This window comes from Vicugna pacos, chromosome 6 (assembly GCF_048564905.1).
Source record: "Vicugna pacos chromosome 6, VicPac4, whole genome shotgun sequence".
Classification (NCBI taxonomy): Eukaryota; Metazoa; Chordata; class Mammalia; order Artiodactyla; family Camelidae; genus Vicugna; species Vicugna pacos.
The window spans coordinates 60217040-60234600 of record NC_132992.1 but is presented as its reverse complement, the minus strand read 5'-3'; the positions used below and the strand labels follow the sequence as shown (position 1 = coordinate 60234600).

At 34.0% G+C, this 17561-nt stretch overlaps 1 protein-coding gene across 3 annotated transcripts in view; it reads right to left on the bottom strand.

The window, feature by feature from the left end:
- PCNX4 (pecanex 4) overlaps positions 1-17561 on the bottom strand; it is a 54599-nt gene that overhangs the window by 22891 nt on the left and 14147 nt on the right. For all 3 annotated transcript variants that reach the window (XM_072963162.1, XM_072963161.1, XM_015249775.3), the window contains exons 3-10: positions 15666-15845; positions 15065-15579; positions 14715-14815; positions 14470-14592; positions 10214-10574; positions 7539-7642; positions 3537-4570; positions 2987-3173 (exon numbers count right to left, since the gene is read on the bottom strand). In XM_072963162.1, coding sequence (XP_072819263.1) covers positions 2987-3173; positions 3537-4570; positions 7539-7642; positions 10214-10574; positions 14470-14592; positions 14715-14815; positions 15065-15579; positions 15666-15845 — 2605 coding nt within the window. The remainder of the gene's footprint in view (positions 1-2986; positions 3174-3536; positions 4571-7538; positions 7643-10213; positions 10575-14469; positions 14593-14714; positions 14816-15064; positions 15580-15665; positions 15846-17561) is intronic.

The window sequence follows — 17561 nt, the reverse complement described above, 5'->3', positions numbered from 1 at the left end:
CTGTCTGAGTCTATTTCTGTCCTGTATTCATGCTTTGTTTTTGTTTGTTTGTTTGTTTTTGTTTTTGTTTTTTAGATTCCACATATGAGCGATCTCATATGGTATTTTTCTTTCTCTTTCTGGCTTACTTCACTTAGAATGACATTCTCCAGGAGCATCCATGTTGCTGCAAATGGCATCATGTTGTCGATTTTTATGGCTGAGTAGTATTCCAATGTATAAATATACCACATCTTCTTTATCCAGTCACCTGTTGATGGACATTTAGGCTGTTTCCATGTTTTGGCTATTGTAAATAGTGCTGCTATGAACATTGGGGTGCAGGTGTCATCCTGAAGTAGGGTTCCTTCTGGATACAAGCCCAGGAGTGGGATTTCTGGGTCATATGATAAGTCTATTCCTAGTCTTTTTTTTTTTTTTTTTACACCTATTCCTAGTCTTTTGAGGAATCTCCACACTGTTTTCCATAGTGGCTGCACCATACTGCATTCCCACCAGCAGTGTAGGAGGGTTCCCCTTTCTCCACAGCCTCTCCAGCATTTGTTATTTGTGGATTTTTGAATGATGGCCATTCTGACTGGTGTGAGGTGATACCTCATTGTAGTTTTGATTTGCATTTCTCTGATAATTAGTGATATTGAGCATTTTTTCATGTGCCTTTTGTATGGACTATATTCTTGATTTCTCTTTCTGATCATTTGTGATTAGTGTATAAGATTTTCTATATATAATATCACATCTTCTGCAAATAGTGACAGGTTTACTTCTTCCTCTCTAACCTGGATGCTTTTGTTTCTTTTTCTTGCCTTAAGTGCTCTGGCTAGGACTTCCAAAACTATGCAGAATAAAAGGGATGGGAGTGGGTATTCTTGTCTTGTCCCTGATCTCAGAGGAAAAGCTTTCAGCTTCTCACTGACAAGTATTATGTTACCTGTGGGCTGTCACATATGGTCTTTATTATGTTGAGGTTGATTCCCTCTATATTCACTGTGTTTCCCACTTTGTTTAGTTCTTTAATCAGGATTTCCTTCAGTCCTTTGAACATACGTATAATGGTTACTTTGAAATCTTTGTTCAATCTGACATTTGGTCACTCTCACAGGCCATCTCCATCACCTGTCCCACCCCACCTCACTTCCCCTGTGTATGTGTCAGACTTTCCTGTTTTTTTCTCCATGTCTCATAATTTTTGTTGAAAATTGAACATTTTAGATAACACTCTAGCAATTCTCGGTACTGACCTATCCCAGGCCCTGTTATTGTTATTTGCATATTTACTTGGTGAATGGCTGGATGACTTTAGTGAAGTTAATCCCTATCTCCCCCCAAAATGAGAAAGTCTCTGATACTGCTTCTCAGGGAGTGCAGCCTTGTGAATGCCCACAGTTACAATGAGATGGCAGTGATTTTGGCAGAGTTCTCCTTTTTTAAATAGTCACACCTAGCTGGTGGCTCTACATTTTCTACAATGACCTGCTACCTAAATTGCTCCAAAGGCTGATCCAATTAAATTTGGGCTCCTCTGAAAGAATAGTTTTGGAGGTCAATGTTTGAAGTTTGTTTTGACCCCTGGAGGGCTCTTCTCTGCTATTTCTTTCCCTGGTTCTCTCTGTTAATCTCTCTAGCCTACAGTTTAACTTGGATCTCAAGTGATTTTACCAATTGCCTCTAACCACTTTTCACCACAACAGCCACTGTTTTTGAGAACATCTTAAGCTTTGGTGGGTCCACACTATGAGCAAATGTCACTTCCTCTGGAAAGAGATCTGGAGCTTTTCTTTTTTTTTTCTTCAAATGGTTTGCTTCTTCTAGTGGGCAAAATCTCTGAGCCAGAGCTCTGTAACTGGGGGGTAAGACAATGGCTTACTTCTCTCTGAGTGACACCTATGCTTTAGGACTTACGTGTTTGGTAGAAGAGGAGCAGTAAACTCAGGTCTTCTTGGCTTGCCTCTCCCAGTGTGCAACCTTCACCTTACAGGTAGGCAAGGGGCATCAGAGCCCCACTATTCTCACTAGAACCATGCCCAGTTAAAGCCTCCATCCAACAAGTTGGGGTGGCCAGAAGGGAGTTCCCACCTCTTGACTACACATGTTTAGAAACAAGTCTCACAATAGGCAGGTAGGAGTAAGATGAGAAGTTCTGATGTCCTTCCTCTTCTAGGTAAACAGTCCTCCAACTGAGAGTTGAGGGGAGAGAGAGCCCTGTGTTCTTGGCAATTTCTGCCTTGCTGAGCTGGGAGGACATAAGTGTTGTTCAATAATACAGTCTCTAACTGTTCTTCCTAGGTTTTAGTAGATTTTCTTGAATAAATGTTTTTTCATTTGCTGTATGCCTTTAGGACCATTTCCAAGACTGCAAATTGTTATCTTTTAAAAATAACTTTCATCATTTTCATTGGGAAGAGCATTTGCAGTAATGCCAGACACAGAACCCACAATAAACCTGTAACACTGAATCTTTCATATTGCGTACACTCAATGACATTTTAAATGCAACGAGAATAGTACTTAATCTTTAAAAAGTCATTCCTTATTTAGAGTCTTCCTATATTTTCACAAGTCAGATCTGCTTCAAAGTATGAATGTCAGCAAGAAAAATACTTTGCCACTTATAAATTAATTTTTCTTCTAGGAGTCAAACCCAAATTGATAATTCATACACTTTATACTGTCATAACTATAATCCATCTAGTCAAATGTGCTATATAGCAGATTACATTTACTTGACTATCTTATAGCTTAGTTATTGCACAATGGCTATACAGCATTCTTAATTGGCTTCTATTAGGTTGCAAAGTAAATAGTCATTCTAGGACTGGGTTATGTTGACCATAAAGTCTTGATTACAAATGCCTTAATATTATAATTACTATATCCATAAGTAGAATATTATATCTCTATAACTTAGATCAAATACCTTATAAATGATTTCTGTTCTTTAAGGTTAATATATAAAAATCATTCAAAAACACATTTTTAACCTTACCATATGAGGATCATACCCCAGAGAAAACAAGTAAGGTTTTTCTTGTAAAACTGCTTCTTTCCACTTTTCATCAGATACCAAACCAATATACCAGTCACTTTCATATTCTTCAAGGCAGTTAGTCAGCTCTTTAAAGTCTTCTACTGGACCTAAACTTGCTTTATCAATCATGAGTTTCAGAGTATACCTAAATAATGGAGAAACAGAGAATTTTAGAATTCTAAAAATCAACCTTATAGATGAATAGATTTTGTTCAATCAGTATTTTTTTAAGACATTGAAGTAAAATCATACACATTTCAAAAAAAAAGATCAGAGAGAAATGGTAGAGTTAAAGGGAAGAAATCTAGTAAGCAATATGAAAAATAGGTTCTCCACATAAAAAAAAAAGGAAGTTCAAAACAAAGTGTACTTTTTACACAAAACATATTTTACATTTTTAGGAAAGTGATTTTAAAATTAGAAATGAAGGAGTATCCCCTTGGTTATAAAAAAAAAATCAACATTTTCCAGCCAATATTTCAAGTTGCATGTAATCAAAAAGAATTACCTGAAAGCTTTCAGTGCTAGTTGGAACAATTCTGGCTTTTCTGTGAGCCAATCCAAGGCAACAGACCAAGGCAAAACACCACTGTAAACTCTCAATATATGACCAGGACTAGGAATCATATTGTCTACTCCAAATAAACTAAAATAACAAGTCATTACTGCATGAACATAAAAGTCTTTTAAAACTCTGTCCTTTGCAATTTCTTCCACAACAACTGAGGCATTTTCTTCTGAACGGAAACATTCCAACTGCTTTAAAACAAACTGGTACCAGTCTTCCGGAAATAATGAGCTCATCTCCTTCACTTTGGAATTAGGCAAACAGTTAGACATCCACTCTTCAGGTAAGCTTAACAAGTGGGAATGAGAACAACTGAACTCCACGAGAGGGATATATGCCATGTCTTCTTGTTTTCCTTTGTCAATAGCAGGGTATCCCAATACAATTGCTTTGTAAAGACTATTTTCAGTAACTGTGCCTGTAGAATGATTACCAACCCTCTGTGATTCTACTGATCCTGGAATAGGCAAATCTATACCTGGCAAAATTTTCAACTGATCTTTTTCTCTTCCTTTTTTGATAGTTGGTTCGTCACCAAAAACATCATCAGACCAGTCATCCAAAGTTTCTGAATTTAAACTGTCTGTGTCTTCTGGGGATTCAGTTTGCGGTGGAGTATTCAAAGCAGGCAGAACTATTAGAGATGCTTTCCCTTTATTTTCAATTTTGTGAACATTCTCCTGCATGCTGGACCTTCTGGAACAGTACTGAACAAGTATCCACACAAGTACTTTAACAAGGTCACCTTTAAATTCTCTTAAGTTATCATGAGAATCAATTATGCCAGACAAAACATTCCTGGCATCAGAATAGAGTTTCACTGGCAAAACAGTACAAGGTGTCAAGACATTTCCAAAGTGTTCATTTATGGAACATACTCTTGCATATTCTTCTTGCTCAAAGGCACTTTCAAAAACTTCATCAACTCTTCGAGCTTCAGCAGTATGACAGGACGTCTCTTGCAATTCTAACCCCTAAAGAGGAAATAAGGAAGTATTTAAGCTTATGATCCCTTACTACACAGAGAAAACTAACTAGTTTTGTAAATGCTCATGGATTGGATTCTCATAATAAAAATACATATAATGGAAAAAAATTCTTTAACACAAGAGCTACACCTTAATTCAAACTTAATGGCACTTAATACATTTGATGTTGGTTACAGAGATGAAAAATAATATAGAAACTCTACTAGAAATTGATAAAACAATTTTAATGCATGATGATAATTTTAAGACTATATCTATAGTCAAGGTTGAATCACACTTATTAAAAACTTTTTTAAATTGTAAAAAATTGGAGGGGGAAGCAAAATTGGAGTTACACAATATGCACAGGTTTGTATCCTTTCCATCCTGCATTATATGAGAGCATTATTCTATGGTATGGATATGCCATAATTTATTTAACCATTTCTCTCTTCTGGTCTTTAAAAAAAAATAAAGGTTTATGTATTTGGTTATTGTCAATCTCCTCCAACTACATAAACAGCTCTCTTTTGATTACTGCTATATCCTCTGTACCTAAACCAGTACCTGGCACACAGTGAAGTATGGAACAAATGTATGTTGAAAGAATGAATATTATGAATAAGTTCTTATATAAATTTTAAACACATTTTGATTTTTTCCCTAGAATGAATCATTTGAAGAGGATATACCAGGTCACTGTTTACTATTATTATTATTATTGTTGTTTATTTATTTATACATTTTTATAAAACTACCAGTGTCTTTAATAAAAGACAAGGCTTTTAGGTTGTATTATGATATCAGAACCTGCTTTTAAACCATGACTCTACCAGATTCTAGTACACAATCTTGAGTAGATCACTTATCCTCTAACATTCCTTTTGCTTTTCTTTCAAAGAAAAGTAATCCTAGTACATAGGGTTATGAAGATAGTAATTAAAGTCCTCTGTAAATTTTAAAGTATTATATAAATGTTCGTAGTAGCTAAGCAAGCCTATGTCCAAAAAAGTAAAAAAAAAAAAAAGACTGCCACCATTTGTGTTCATACCACAAATGTCACAGAGCACAAAAGATCAATAAAGGACTCACATTATAGGTATTATAAAACTATACCATTTAAAAAACAGAACTAAATTAAGCAATGAAAACATCCTCTAAATTTTTCAGGATTTTTGTTTTGCCTTCTCCTACTTAAGCATGTTAGACTAGAACAGTAGTTCTCAAGCTTTAGGTGAGTCAGAATTACCAGAAGGCTTGTTAAAACACAGATTGCTGGACACTCCCCCAGAGTTTCCGATTCAGTACATCTAGGGTGAGGCCTAAGAATTTCCATTTCTAATAAGTTCCCAGGAGATGTCAATATTACTAATCTGGGAGACTGCATTTGGAGAACCACTGGACTAAAGGAAAAGCTTTTTAGTTACCAGCAATTTTATCCAATCTGTGCTAAGACAAAAAAATTCATTCATTCACTGTTCATTCAACAAATATTTATTAAGGGCCTATTATGTGCTAGGCACTGTTCCAGGGGCTTAGGATATATCCTCCAAATAGAGAGAGAGATCCCTGCTCTTGTGACATTTACATTAGAGAGTGGAGGGACACAGGAAATCAGTAATAAAATTAATAAGTAAATTACATAGTTTGTTAGAAGGTATAAGTGCTAAGGAAATAGAAAGTAAAGCAGGCAAGGAGGACTGGAAGTGTAGGCAGGTATGGGAGTGCATATGCAATTTTAAATAGGATGGGCATAGTAGACCTCATTGATAAGGTGACATCTGAGCAAAACCTTGAAGGTGGTTAGGGAGTTAGCTGTTGTGGTTATCTGAAGGAAGTGTTCCAGGAAGAAGGAACAGGTAATATACTGGATTACAGTAAGAAAGTTCAAGTAGTAGATGAGACCAAAGAGGGAACAGGGAGTCTCACCATTTAGGGCCTTGGCTTTCACTCTGAATGAAAGAAGAGATCAACTGTAGAATTTTGAGTAGGAAAGTAACATGATCTTACTAAGATTTTAAAGATCACTCTGATAATAGGCTGTAGGGTGGCAGAAGTAGAAGCAGAGAGTCCAATTAGGAAGCACTGCAGTTACCCAGGAAAGGGACTAAGGTGGTGGAAAGCAGGGTGGTGAGAAATAGTGGGACACAGGCTACGACCTAAAGACAGAGTAAACAGGATTTCTTATTGGATTGGATGTCGGGTACAGAAGTAAACAAGGAGTCAAATATCACTGGACTAAAGCCCAGATGTTTTTGAGTTGAGCAACCAGAAGGATGGAATTGTCAGCAAGGATTGGGGCACTCTGATTTAAGAGGTCAAGGGAAAGAGAATGAACCATCAAAGGAGACTGACAAGGATTAACTGGTGAAACAAGTGAAGAGATCAGTTGTGTCAAATGCCGCTCACAAGTCAAGTAAGATCAGGTCTGTGAACTGACCACTGGATTTAGCAATGTGACAGCCACTGCAGACTTTGTCAATAGTGGTTTTTAGTGAAGTAATAGGTAACAGGGTCAAAAACCTAGAGTAAGTTAAAGAGAGAATGGGAGAAATAAAATTGGAGATACAAGCAACTCTAATGCTCTGATAGGAAGGAGAAAAACTGAGTGTTAGCAGGTAAGAGCAATGGGGTCAAAAGAAGGTTTTTATAAAGTTGAAAGTGCTTAAATGATATAGGAGTGAGGAAAATATTACTACTGAGTCCCATTTTTGAGACACTCAACTAGACAGGGATAAAAATAATACAACTGGACGAAAAGGGGGCAAGTGTACTTTGTTACTATGCTCTATTACACAATCAACACTAGTCTGCCTTTCAGTATGTGCATGTTGAAATATACTTTAAAAATCCCTAGGTGTTTTCACAGGTAATTAAAAGATACTTTTTGAAAGTGAGCTATTAAGTGTTTGATGTGTGCATAACAAACAAAATTTTTAAACATGTACTAGAGAGGTTTCAAATGCACAATGACCTTAATGTTAATACAGCAATAAGTATAGCCACATTCTAGAATCATTATCCATATTAAACGATCCTGAAAACGGCCCAAGTAATGAGACCCAGGTAAGAGGAGACCTAAAACAAATTAGAAAAAAAAAGTTAAGTAATTGTTCAAGTTTGTCTTATTTTGCCATGTGAATCTTCAAAATCATAACACACTAGGAACTAATTCATAACTCTTTCTTCTTTTTATGTTAAGAACAAAAACAACTATTCATTGCATATCAGGAGGCATTAAATTAAGCTCTTTACAGGAACAGTTGGAAGAAAAAAATCTATAGGCGACTACATATAAGAATTCAAGGATATATTTTCCAAAAAACAACAATTTAGAACCTGCTATATAAAATCCTAAATACATGTTAAATATATTAGGAAAACATATTAAATATATATAAGCCAACTTCATATTAATGACTTAAAACATTTCGGATATTTTTATATACAAGCATATACAAATGTTTTATGGTGTTAAAAATTTACATAAAATGTTATCTACCACACTGTACAAATACTCTTAAAACTTAGTTTTTTTCTCAACATTATGTCTCTGAGACATTATGTCAACGACAAACAGCTCAGTCATTCATTTTAACTGCACTGAGAATTCAGTCTGAATATAGCTGAATTTAAATATTCATTCTCTAACTTAAACATTTCAGATGTTTCATTTTTAACTGTTATAAATAATGATGTATAAATTATCTTTGTGCAAGTCTGCTTGTACAACATATTATGCAAAAAAGAGTTAACACAGCAGAACTGATTGCTGTCCTTGAAAGGCCTGCTTACAAAGTTGGCTCTTGGCTGGCAACTGGAAATTTGAATTTCAAGACAGTTCACATCACCCTAACTGATAAACAATCTCTCATTGTGCCTAAACTGTTTCTACAAAGAATATAGTTCATACTGAATACTTGTTTTCTTTTTGGGATTCTGGAATTTTGGTATGTGGCAGGCAGAGGGTGCCTACTGATCAACTCCTCAATACAAACAAGCCTTAGGCAGTGAGTCTCAAATAAGTTTCCATGGTAGTCAACGTATTCACACATACTGTTACAATCAGTTGCTGGGGCATTAAGCATGCTGTATGTGACTCCACTGGGAGATTACACCTGGAAGTTTTCAGCCAGTCTCTCATCCCATGTGACTTCTCCTTTGCTGTATTTGCTCTGCATCCTTTTGCCCTAAAAAATCTTAGCTATGAGTACAACTATATGCTGAGTCTTGTGTGTCCTCCTAGAAAATCATCAAAATGGGAAATGGTTTAGGGGCCCCCCAAAAACACATGTGTAAGAGTTTCTCTAGAACTGGAATCACTGCATCACGGAATCTAAAACTAGAATCCCTAGGCTATGGGATATGTACATCTTTACTACAGACTATTAAGTTTACTTTTCTCTGTGGCTGTATGAGTTTATACATTACCTTCTTGCAGGGTTTGAGAGTTCCTGTTCCCCATTCCCTTACCAATACTTGTTAATGTCAGTCTTTTTTGCCAATCACATGTGTGTGAAATGTTACCTCACTTATTTTTTTTCCCCAGGAAATACTTTATAACACACTTCTTGATTGAATATAATTGATTGGATAATAAAGTATAATTTCTACCTCATTACTAAGATATTTATTATTTCAGATGTGAGTTAAAGCTTCCAGATATTTTAAAAAGTAGCATTGCACTATATAATAAAAATTAACTAGAGCTGGATAAAAGTATTAGAAGTGTAGAATATTTCCTATATGAAAGGGAAATGATTATTTATAAAAATTTATACTACAAAAATAAAAGGTTTTCCTAAATTATCTCACATAATAGATAATTAGAAAAGTTCAACCCCAATAAATATTTCATTAAAATTCTAATTTTAAATTGCTTCTCTGCCAGGAGTAAGTTTTCCAGGAAGACTCTGGACATAATTAAACAAGTTTTAGGGGCTAAGGCACATGGTGGGAGACAACACACTATTGTCATCAGCTTGTACCTTATCTAAAACCAATCTTGGGAAGAACAATATAAATTTACAGTTAGTGTATGATGAAATTATAAGATTATCACAAAATTATAATTACCATAAAATAAATTCATTCTCATCAAAAATGTTGTTAATATTCACACAGCCCTTCATTTGGGAGGCTACTGATTACTGACCAAAGCTTTTATGTTACCTGCCCTCTGATCTTATCAGACTGCTTAAGTTGCTGGACAGTAACTAATAAGATACAAGCAAATTACCTAAGCATTTCAGTGATATTATATAATGCTTGTTTTCACTCTCAGTGGGTCTAAGCTATTCCATCTACTTGGCATGAGCTCATTACAAATTCATGGAAATTTGGGGAGATAAAGGGTTTTCATGTTTCATAGTGGGACTATCACCTGATTTTATTCAAGAAAATGTTTTTTAAAATTTGTTAAATCACCCTAATGAAATCTTCCCTAAGTATTTTTATTTTATAACTTTATTTACCTCAAAATAAGGAGTAGGAAATTATACTTCTACTTTATATTTAGTCCTTCTGCCTATACATCAAAAGTATTAGAATCTGTATAATAGGTGGATCAAGACTGTTCTTTTGTGTGTTCATCCTTTTGTATTTTAAATATATTAATGAGGATTTCTTAAGCATGGCTCATTTACTTACCTAAACTTCCAGCCGCCATTGCAGACTGTAGTGCAGTGGTCAAACTCGGGACCATCTGGTAGTAGTACACTGTATCTGCACACACACAGGCTGTTGTGCCCACTACTCCTGGCCAACTCTGAACAGGTCGAGGAAACCCCACCAAGAACAAAGGAAGGGTGAACAGAGGGAGTAAGGGAGATGAGAGTAGTGTAGAAAAAACTATTAAGACCAACACGAATGGAGAGAAGACAATATTGAGTATACATAAACTGGTGGTTGATTTTCTACGTTTTTTCTCTGTCCATGATGCCAAAAGCACAGTCACAGCAAACTGCAATTTAGAGATGAACTGAATCAGACGATCACGCATGATACCAACCTGTAGAGACATAAAAATGTCTTTTTTATTCTTAAAGACTTTTCTTGAATTTTCAAGATCATATAAGAACAACTGTATAATTTTATTATTGCCCCAATATTTTTGATAAAATAGCCCTTATTTGAGATTCTTTGTTATAATTTTCTCCAATCTCACAATTAATAAATGAAACTACATTTTTTAAAGTTTGGGCTCTTCAAAAAAAAAAAGTAGTACAAAAGAGAACTGACAGAGTGCTATGTTTATCTTAAGGTTGATTAAGCTTGGCATTACATGCTAATTAAGTCATGAGACCCAGAAATAGTAAACAGTTAAGAGACTATCCTCAATTTATCCTTATTTTAGAGAGTATTTTACTGATTAAGAAATAGATATTGTGTCATACGACAAACCTCAACAGACTGAAGTCATGCTAAGTATATTCATACAAATCATGTAAAGTATGTTCTTCAATCAAAACTGAATTAAATCAACAACAGAAAGAAATCTGGAAATTAAAAGACACATTCCTAAATAACCAACGGGACAAAGAAGAAATCACAAGATAAATAAGAAAATATTTTGAGATTAATGAAATACATACCAAAACCTGTGATATAGCTAAAGCAGTGCTCAGAGGGAAATTTATAGCTATAAATGCCTATATTAAAAGAGCAGAAAGATCTTAAACAAGTAACTTAATCTTCCACTTTAGGAAACCAGAGAAACTAGAAAACAAAGAGCAAACTAAATCTCAAGTAAGCAGAGGAAAGGAAATAATAAAGATTAGAGCAAAAATTAATAAAATAGAGAATTTAAAAAATAGAGAAAATCAATGAGATCAACAAAAGTGACAAACCTTTAGCTAGAGTGACCAAGAAAAATACACAGAAAACTCAAATGACTAAAATCAGGAATGAAAGAGGTAACATTACCACCAATCTTAAGGAAAAAATAAAAAGGATTATAAGAGAATACCAAAACAACAGTATGCCAATAAATTAGATCACTTAGAAGAAACTGACAACTTCCTAGAAAGACATGAATTATCAAAACTGACTCAAAAAGAAATAGAAAATCTGAATAAACCTATAAAAAGTAGAGAAACTGAATTAGTAATTTAAAAGCTACCCAAAGAGAAAAGCTGAGGCCCAGATGGCTTCCCTACTACAAAATACCTATACTATAAGATATTTATGATATATACTAAATACCACAAACATTTAAGAATTGATTTAAAATTCCCAACTCATTCTATGAGGCTAGTGCTATTTTGATATCTAAATACTGATATTAAATCAAAGATATAAAAAGAAAAGAAAGCTACAGATATATATACCATACAAGAATTCTCAACAGAACACTAGCCAACTGAATCCTACAACATATAAACAAGACTACAAGACTGAGTGAGATCTATTCCAGGAATACAGCATGGGTTTAAGAACTGAAAATCAATGCATTACACCATGTTAATAGACTAAAGAACCAAAACTACATGACCATTTCAATAGACACAGAAAAGGCATTTGACAAAACCCAACACCTGTCATGATAAAAAGACTCAGTGAGGAACAGAAGGGAACTTCCTCCTTGGGAAATAGCATCTACAAAAAGCCCAGAGCTGATATCACATTTAATGGTAAAAGACTGGCATCAACTTAATGGAGAAAGACTAAATGCTTTTCTCATAAGATGTCCACTCTTACCCTTTTATTCAATGTTACACTGGAGGTTCTAGCCAGGGCAATTATGTAAGAAAAAGAAATGAAAGACATCCAGGTTGGAAAGGAAAAGGCAAAACTTATCTTTTCTATATCTAATTTGTAGATGACATGACTTATATACAGAACATCTGAAGAAATCCACTAAAAACCTATTAGAAACAATAAAATACTTCAGTGAGGTCTCAGGATATAAGATTAACATTAAAAAAAATCAACCCCTCTATACTTGAGCAATAAACAACCCAAAAAATGAGTTAAGAAAGCAATCCATTAATAATATCATCAAATAAGAAAAAAATACTTAGGGCTAATATTTAATAATGTGTGAAGTGAAAACTATAAAATACTGGTGAAATAAATTAAAGAAGGTATAATTAAATGTGAAGACATGTCACTTAGATGAATGGGAAGAATTAACATTTTTAAAATAGTAATACTCCCCAAATTGATCTACAGATTCAAGTCAATCCCTATCAAAGTCTTAGATATCTTTTTGGGAAACTTGAGAAGCCAAAACCAGTATTTCTATGGTAATGTAAGGGTACCAGAATAGTCAAAACAATCTTGAGAAAGAACAACAAACTCGTAAGACTCAGTTTTAAAAACTACTTCCCAATTTTAAAACCTACTACAAAACTACAATCAAGACAGTATAGTACTGGCATAAGGATACACATATAGATGAATGAAAAACAAAAAAGAGAGTCCAGAAATAAACCGTTACATTTGTTCTTTGATTTTTGACAAGGGTGACAAAAAAAGTCATTGAGGGAAGAATTTTTTTTTTTCAATAAATGGTGCTGGAACAATCGAAAATCCAGATACAAAAGAATGGATTTGGAACCTGACCTCACATTATATACAAATACTAACTCCAAGTAGATCATAAACCCAAATCTAAGAGCTAAAACTGTAAAACTCTTAGAAGAAAACATAGTAAATCTTTATGATCTTGGAAAAGGCAATGTTTATTGGATATGAAACCAAAAATACAAGCAACAACAACAAAAAAAGATAAACCGAACTTCATCAAAATTATTTGTATTCATAGGGACAGGTAATTGGGTTTTTTCATTGATGTCTGCTTGGAGGAGATATCAGGGATTAAACCTGGGACCTCTTGCATGCTGAGCATGTGCTCTACCAATTGCGCTATACCTTTCAGCCAGAACTTCATCAAAATCAAAACTCTTTTGCTTCAAAGGACATTATCAAAAAAGCTAAAGATAACCTAAGAATGGCAGAAAACTTTTGCTTATCATATATCTGTCAAGGAACTTGGATCCAGGATATACAAAGAACTCTTAAACTTAACAATAAAAAGATATATAACCCAAGTAAAAATGGACAAAGAATTTGAATACACATTCCCCACCCAAATATACACAAATGGCCCATAAACATATGTAAATATGCATCATAAGCACTCAGAGAAATGCAAGTCAAAATTATGAAGATTGCAGCTCACACCCATAAAAATGCTATGATGAAAAAGTCAGACAACAACTCTTGGTGAAAATGCAGAGACATTAGAATCCTCACATATTGCTGGTGAGATGTAAAATGGTGCAATCACTTTGGAAAAATATTTGGCAATACACTGAAAATATTAAAACATAAAATTCATAAATAACTGATATTCCAGACCTAGGTAAACATATTTGAGAGAAATCACATGTCCACATAAAAACTTGTACATGAATGTTCATAGCAGTATTATTCATAATAGTCAAAAAGTAGAAATACAACCTAATGAGTGAATTAATTAAATGTGATATATCCACATAATGGAACATTAGTCAGCAATAAAAGAGAATAAAATACTGATACATGCTACAACACAGATGAAACTTGAACACGTTAAGTGAAGGAAGCCAGTTGCAAAAGACTATATAGTGTATAATTCCATTCATGTGAAATGTCCAGAATAGGCAAATCCTTAAAGATAGAAAGTAGATTAATGGTTTCTGGGGCTGGAGTGAGGGGTGGGTAGATTGGAGAGTGGGAATGGGGAATGACTATGAATGCGTATGAGGTTTCTTTTTGGGATGTTGAAAATGTTCTAAAATTAGATTGTGGTGATGGCTGCAAAGTTCTGAATATATATCACAGAACTTTATACTTTTTAAGTGACTGATTTTATGGTGTATGAAATACATCTCATTAAAGCTGTTAAAAAACATATTTACCAGTAAGAGTCTGATTCCTGTATCCAGGCTTCTGTTCCACCATATATCTGTACTAGAGATCAACAAGTGCACTGCTGATACAATGACTGTCTCCAATAAAGCATTTTCTGTATTCTGCCATACCTGCAGTACACAAATTTACTTTATTAGGCAGAATTTTATAATCTAAGTAAACTGTGAGAGTAAACAAAATTATAATTAAATTTGAAAATAGGAAAATACTACTAAACGCATATTAGGATTACCATTCTAAAAGCTCTTGTGAATCCAATGGAGACAGACACAGAGTGAAGCCCTTGCAAGGAACTGTCCAATGAAAGAAATGCTATCATAGCAAAAGGTGACACTAAGACAAACAAACAAAAAAACAAATTTAATGAAGGCAAAATAACACCTTCCACTATATTTTATTTTGGTCAATATGAGTATTTTTATGAGCACATTTAAGCAACTAACTAAAAAAAAAAAACAACACCCAAAACATGAAAGAATAAACACTTGCATGTAGTATAATATTATACAAATACAGGAATTCCATAATACTTTTGTTCACTTCCCAGATATAATACAAGTTTATTAGATTTTATCTTCCTACCTAGATTTAGCAAAATCCGTCTGACAACACCAATCTTCGCGAGCCTTGTTTGCTTCTCTAGGAATAAAGTCACAGTCTGCACATCCTTTGGATAGAAGGGGTTCCGGAAAATTCCAAAGATATAGACATTTTGAATTTCCTTAAGTATCCATAGTATTATAAATAATACCATCAAAATATAGCCAAGAATAGCCTGGGGACTGTTTTTGGAAATCTGTGAGATACCAGCAAAGTGATGCAACAAACCAGTTTCTAAGAGAGCCAAGACTAACACAATGATGTAGAAAAGGTATTCCTTCCAAGTAAACTGTTTTTCTGAACAACTGGGTAAAGTCTTAGATTTGGTTCCAGTTCTGTGTCTGATCACGTTGAGTTTGAACACAAAACCTATCTTACTTAGATTAAGACTCAGTAAGAATCCAAGTCCAGTCATGAAAAGAACCACACCAACAGTGCTGGGAATGAAATACGATGTTACAGCTGTTCCAGCAGAAATGAAGAACATTATTAATAACCTGCAGAGGAAAAAAAAAATTGCTTGAAAAGAAAAAATGTTCTTTAAGAATGAGTTACATATAACTTCAATATTTAAAATAATTACCATAGGTGGGTTGACACAGATGAGCCTCCAAGGCCAAACTCTAAAACCTGCTCCATTGCCCATAAGAAAAGTGCATCAGGTGGGGGCAGAGTCCCGAGCGCCCACAGAAAGGGTAAAAATATAAACAAGATGTGTAAAAGTTGATTCAATTGTTGTAGAACTGGTACATTTACCATAAACCTACAATAAAAAAAATTTAAATCATACAAAACAATACATGGAAGATCTTTCCAGGAAAAAACAAAATAACATATACATTTACCTCCACACCCCACTCCCACCCGAAACAAATTACAGCCCCAAATTACAAAAGATCAACAAATATAAATTGTGATAGTGGTCCTTTCCCTATACCAGCAACTATTCAATTTTGTACAAGTATAGTACTTAGAGAATATGTATATTCAAATGTGAAAAGAAGAAAGAAGTAATTAGAAATAATACTGAATAAAATTGAATTTAGGGATTTGTAAAACTGAACTGAGCCCAAGGCAAAAATATCTTTCCCTTAAATGTCTAAACTACATTGGCTGAAATTCTACCAATGATTCTTTAGAGTTTAATATTTTTAAATTTAAAATTTTAAGCAACTCTGGGAAAGTGAAAGCATTTCCGCTGTTCATACATTAGTAGCTAGCAAAGAAAGAAAGCTCTTCTCTTTCTCCTACTCTCTCCTGTACTGCTCCCAGGTGCTAGAATTTTAAGTCAGTATAGTTAATATCAGAGGTCAGCAACATTAGGTTATGAATGTATCTCAGTGGGTTAGCCTGGGAACTTAACAGGCACATAATATTGTTCCTATTTTGTATAATAATGGTATGGGTTTGAGAACACAAACTTGTGTAATACAATCTCATAAATTAGTGAAGGCTTCTAAAGTGGATAAACTGGTTTTTGGTACTGCCCTTACGTTAAACATAACATCATTAAATTGTTTCAAATAATGTAATAAGAACTTGAAAGCACATAAGAATAAACATTATCAATATGTTACTAAGATTTTGGAATAAGGCTAACCAAACACCTTGCCTGGAAACCAACACTGCTGTAGTACTTACGGAGTTCCAAAGACAACTTACAAAAGAGAAAACTAAATCTCAAAACTTATCATTGTTCTTCAATACCTGAGCTGCTATGAATCAAAGTCAAGGAGAAAGGCAACTTCTAGGATAATTATATACTTAATTTTATGTTAATAGCCCAGAAGCAAATGCACAGCAACTACGATTATAATAATGGCATAATGTGGTTGCTCACACAGATATCAGGACTAGGCTAGCTAATGTATTTTGCCTCATAATGTATGTCCTTCAAATTTTTATAAGCCAAGAGAATTAATGAATACAAGGTTAACAATGTGATGCTAAATTAGAGGGCACTACATTCTCTAGAGTAGTTCTAAAATAAAATTCATTTCATTCTGAGAAGAAAACACCCAAGTAGCAAAAAACAAAATCGAACCACACACAATAAGCAATAGGAAGGTCAAAGAAAACATGTAGATTTGTTGAGTTTTTTTTTTCCTTATAGAGAACCCTTCTCTTGCCAACATATTCAAGGAAAGGATAATTTATGTAAAAATCAAGTATAAGCAGGAAGTATTTCAGTCAAGTTCTATTTCACCCACCCAATCTTTTTGTTCTTAAACAACGATCAATAGTATAGAAAAGTATTTATACACAAGTATAAGGATACCATAAATAAATATAAGAATACATAATTGAAGTAAGCAAACATTGTGATTACTTTCCCGTGTGTATGACTCAGCCCCAAATAGATGATTACTATGGTTCTTTAAAATGGAAAAATTTGATAATGTAACAGGAATTTGCTAGGGCAAAAAAAAAAAAAAAAAAAAAAAAACTAAATACATAAGAAAAAAACTTTTTGTTTTTC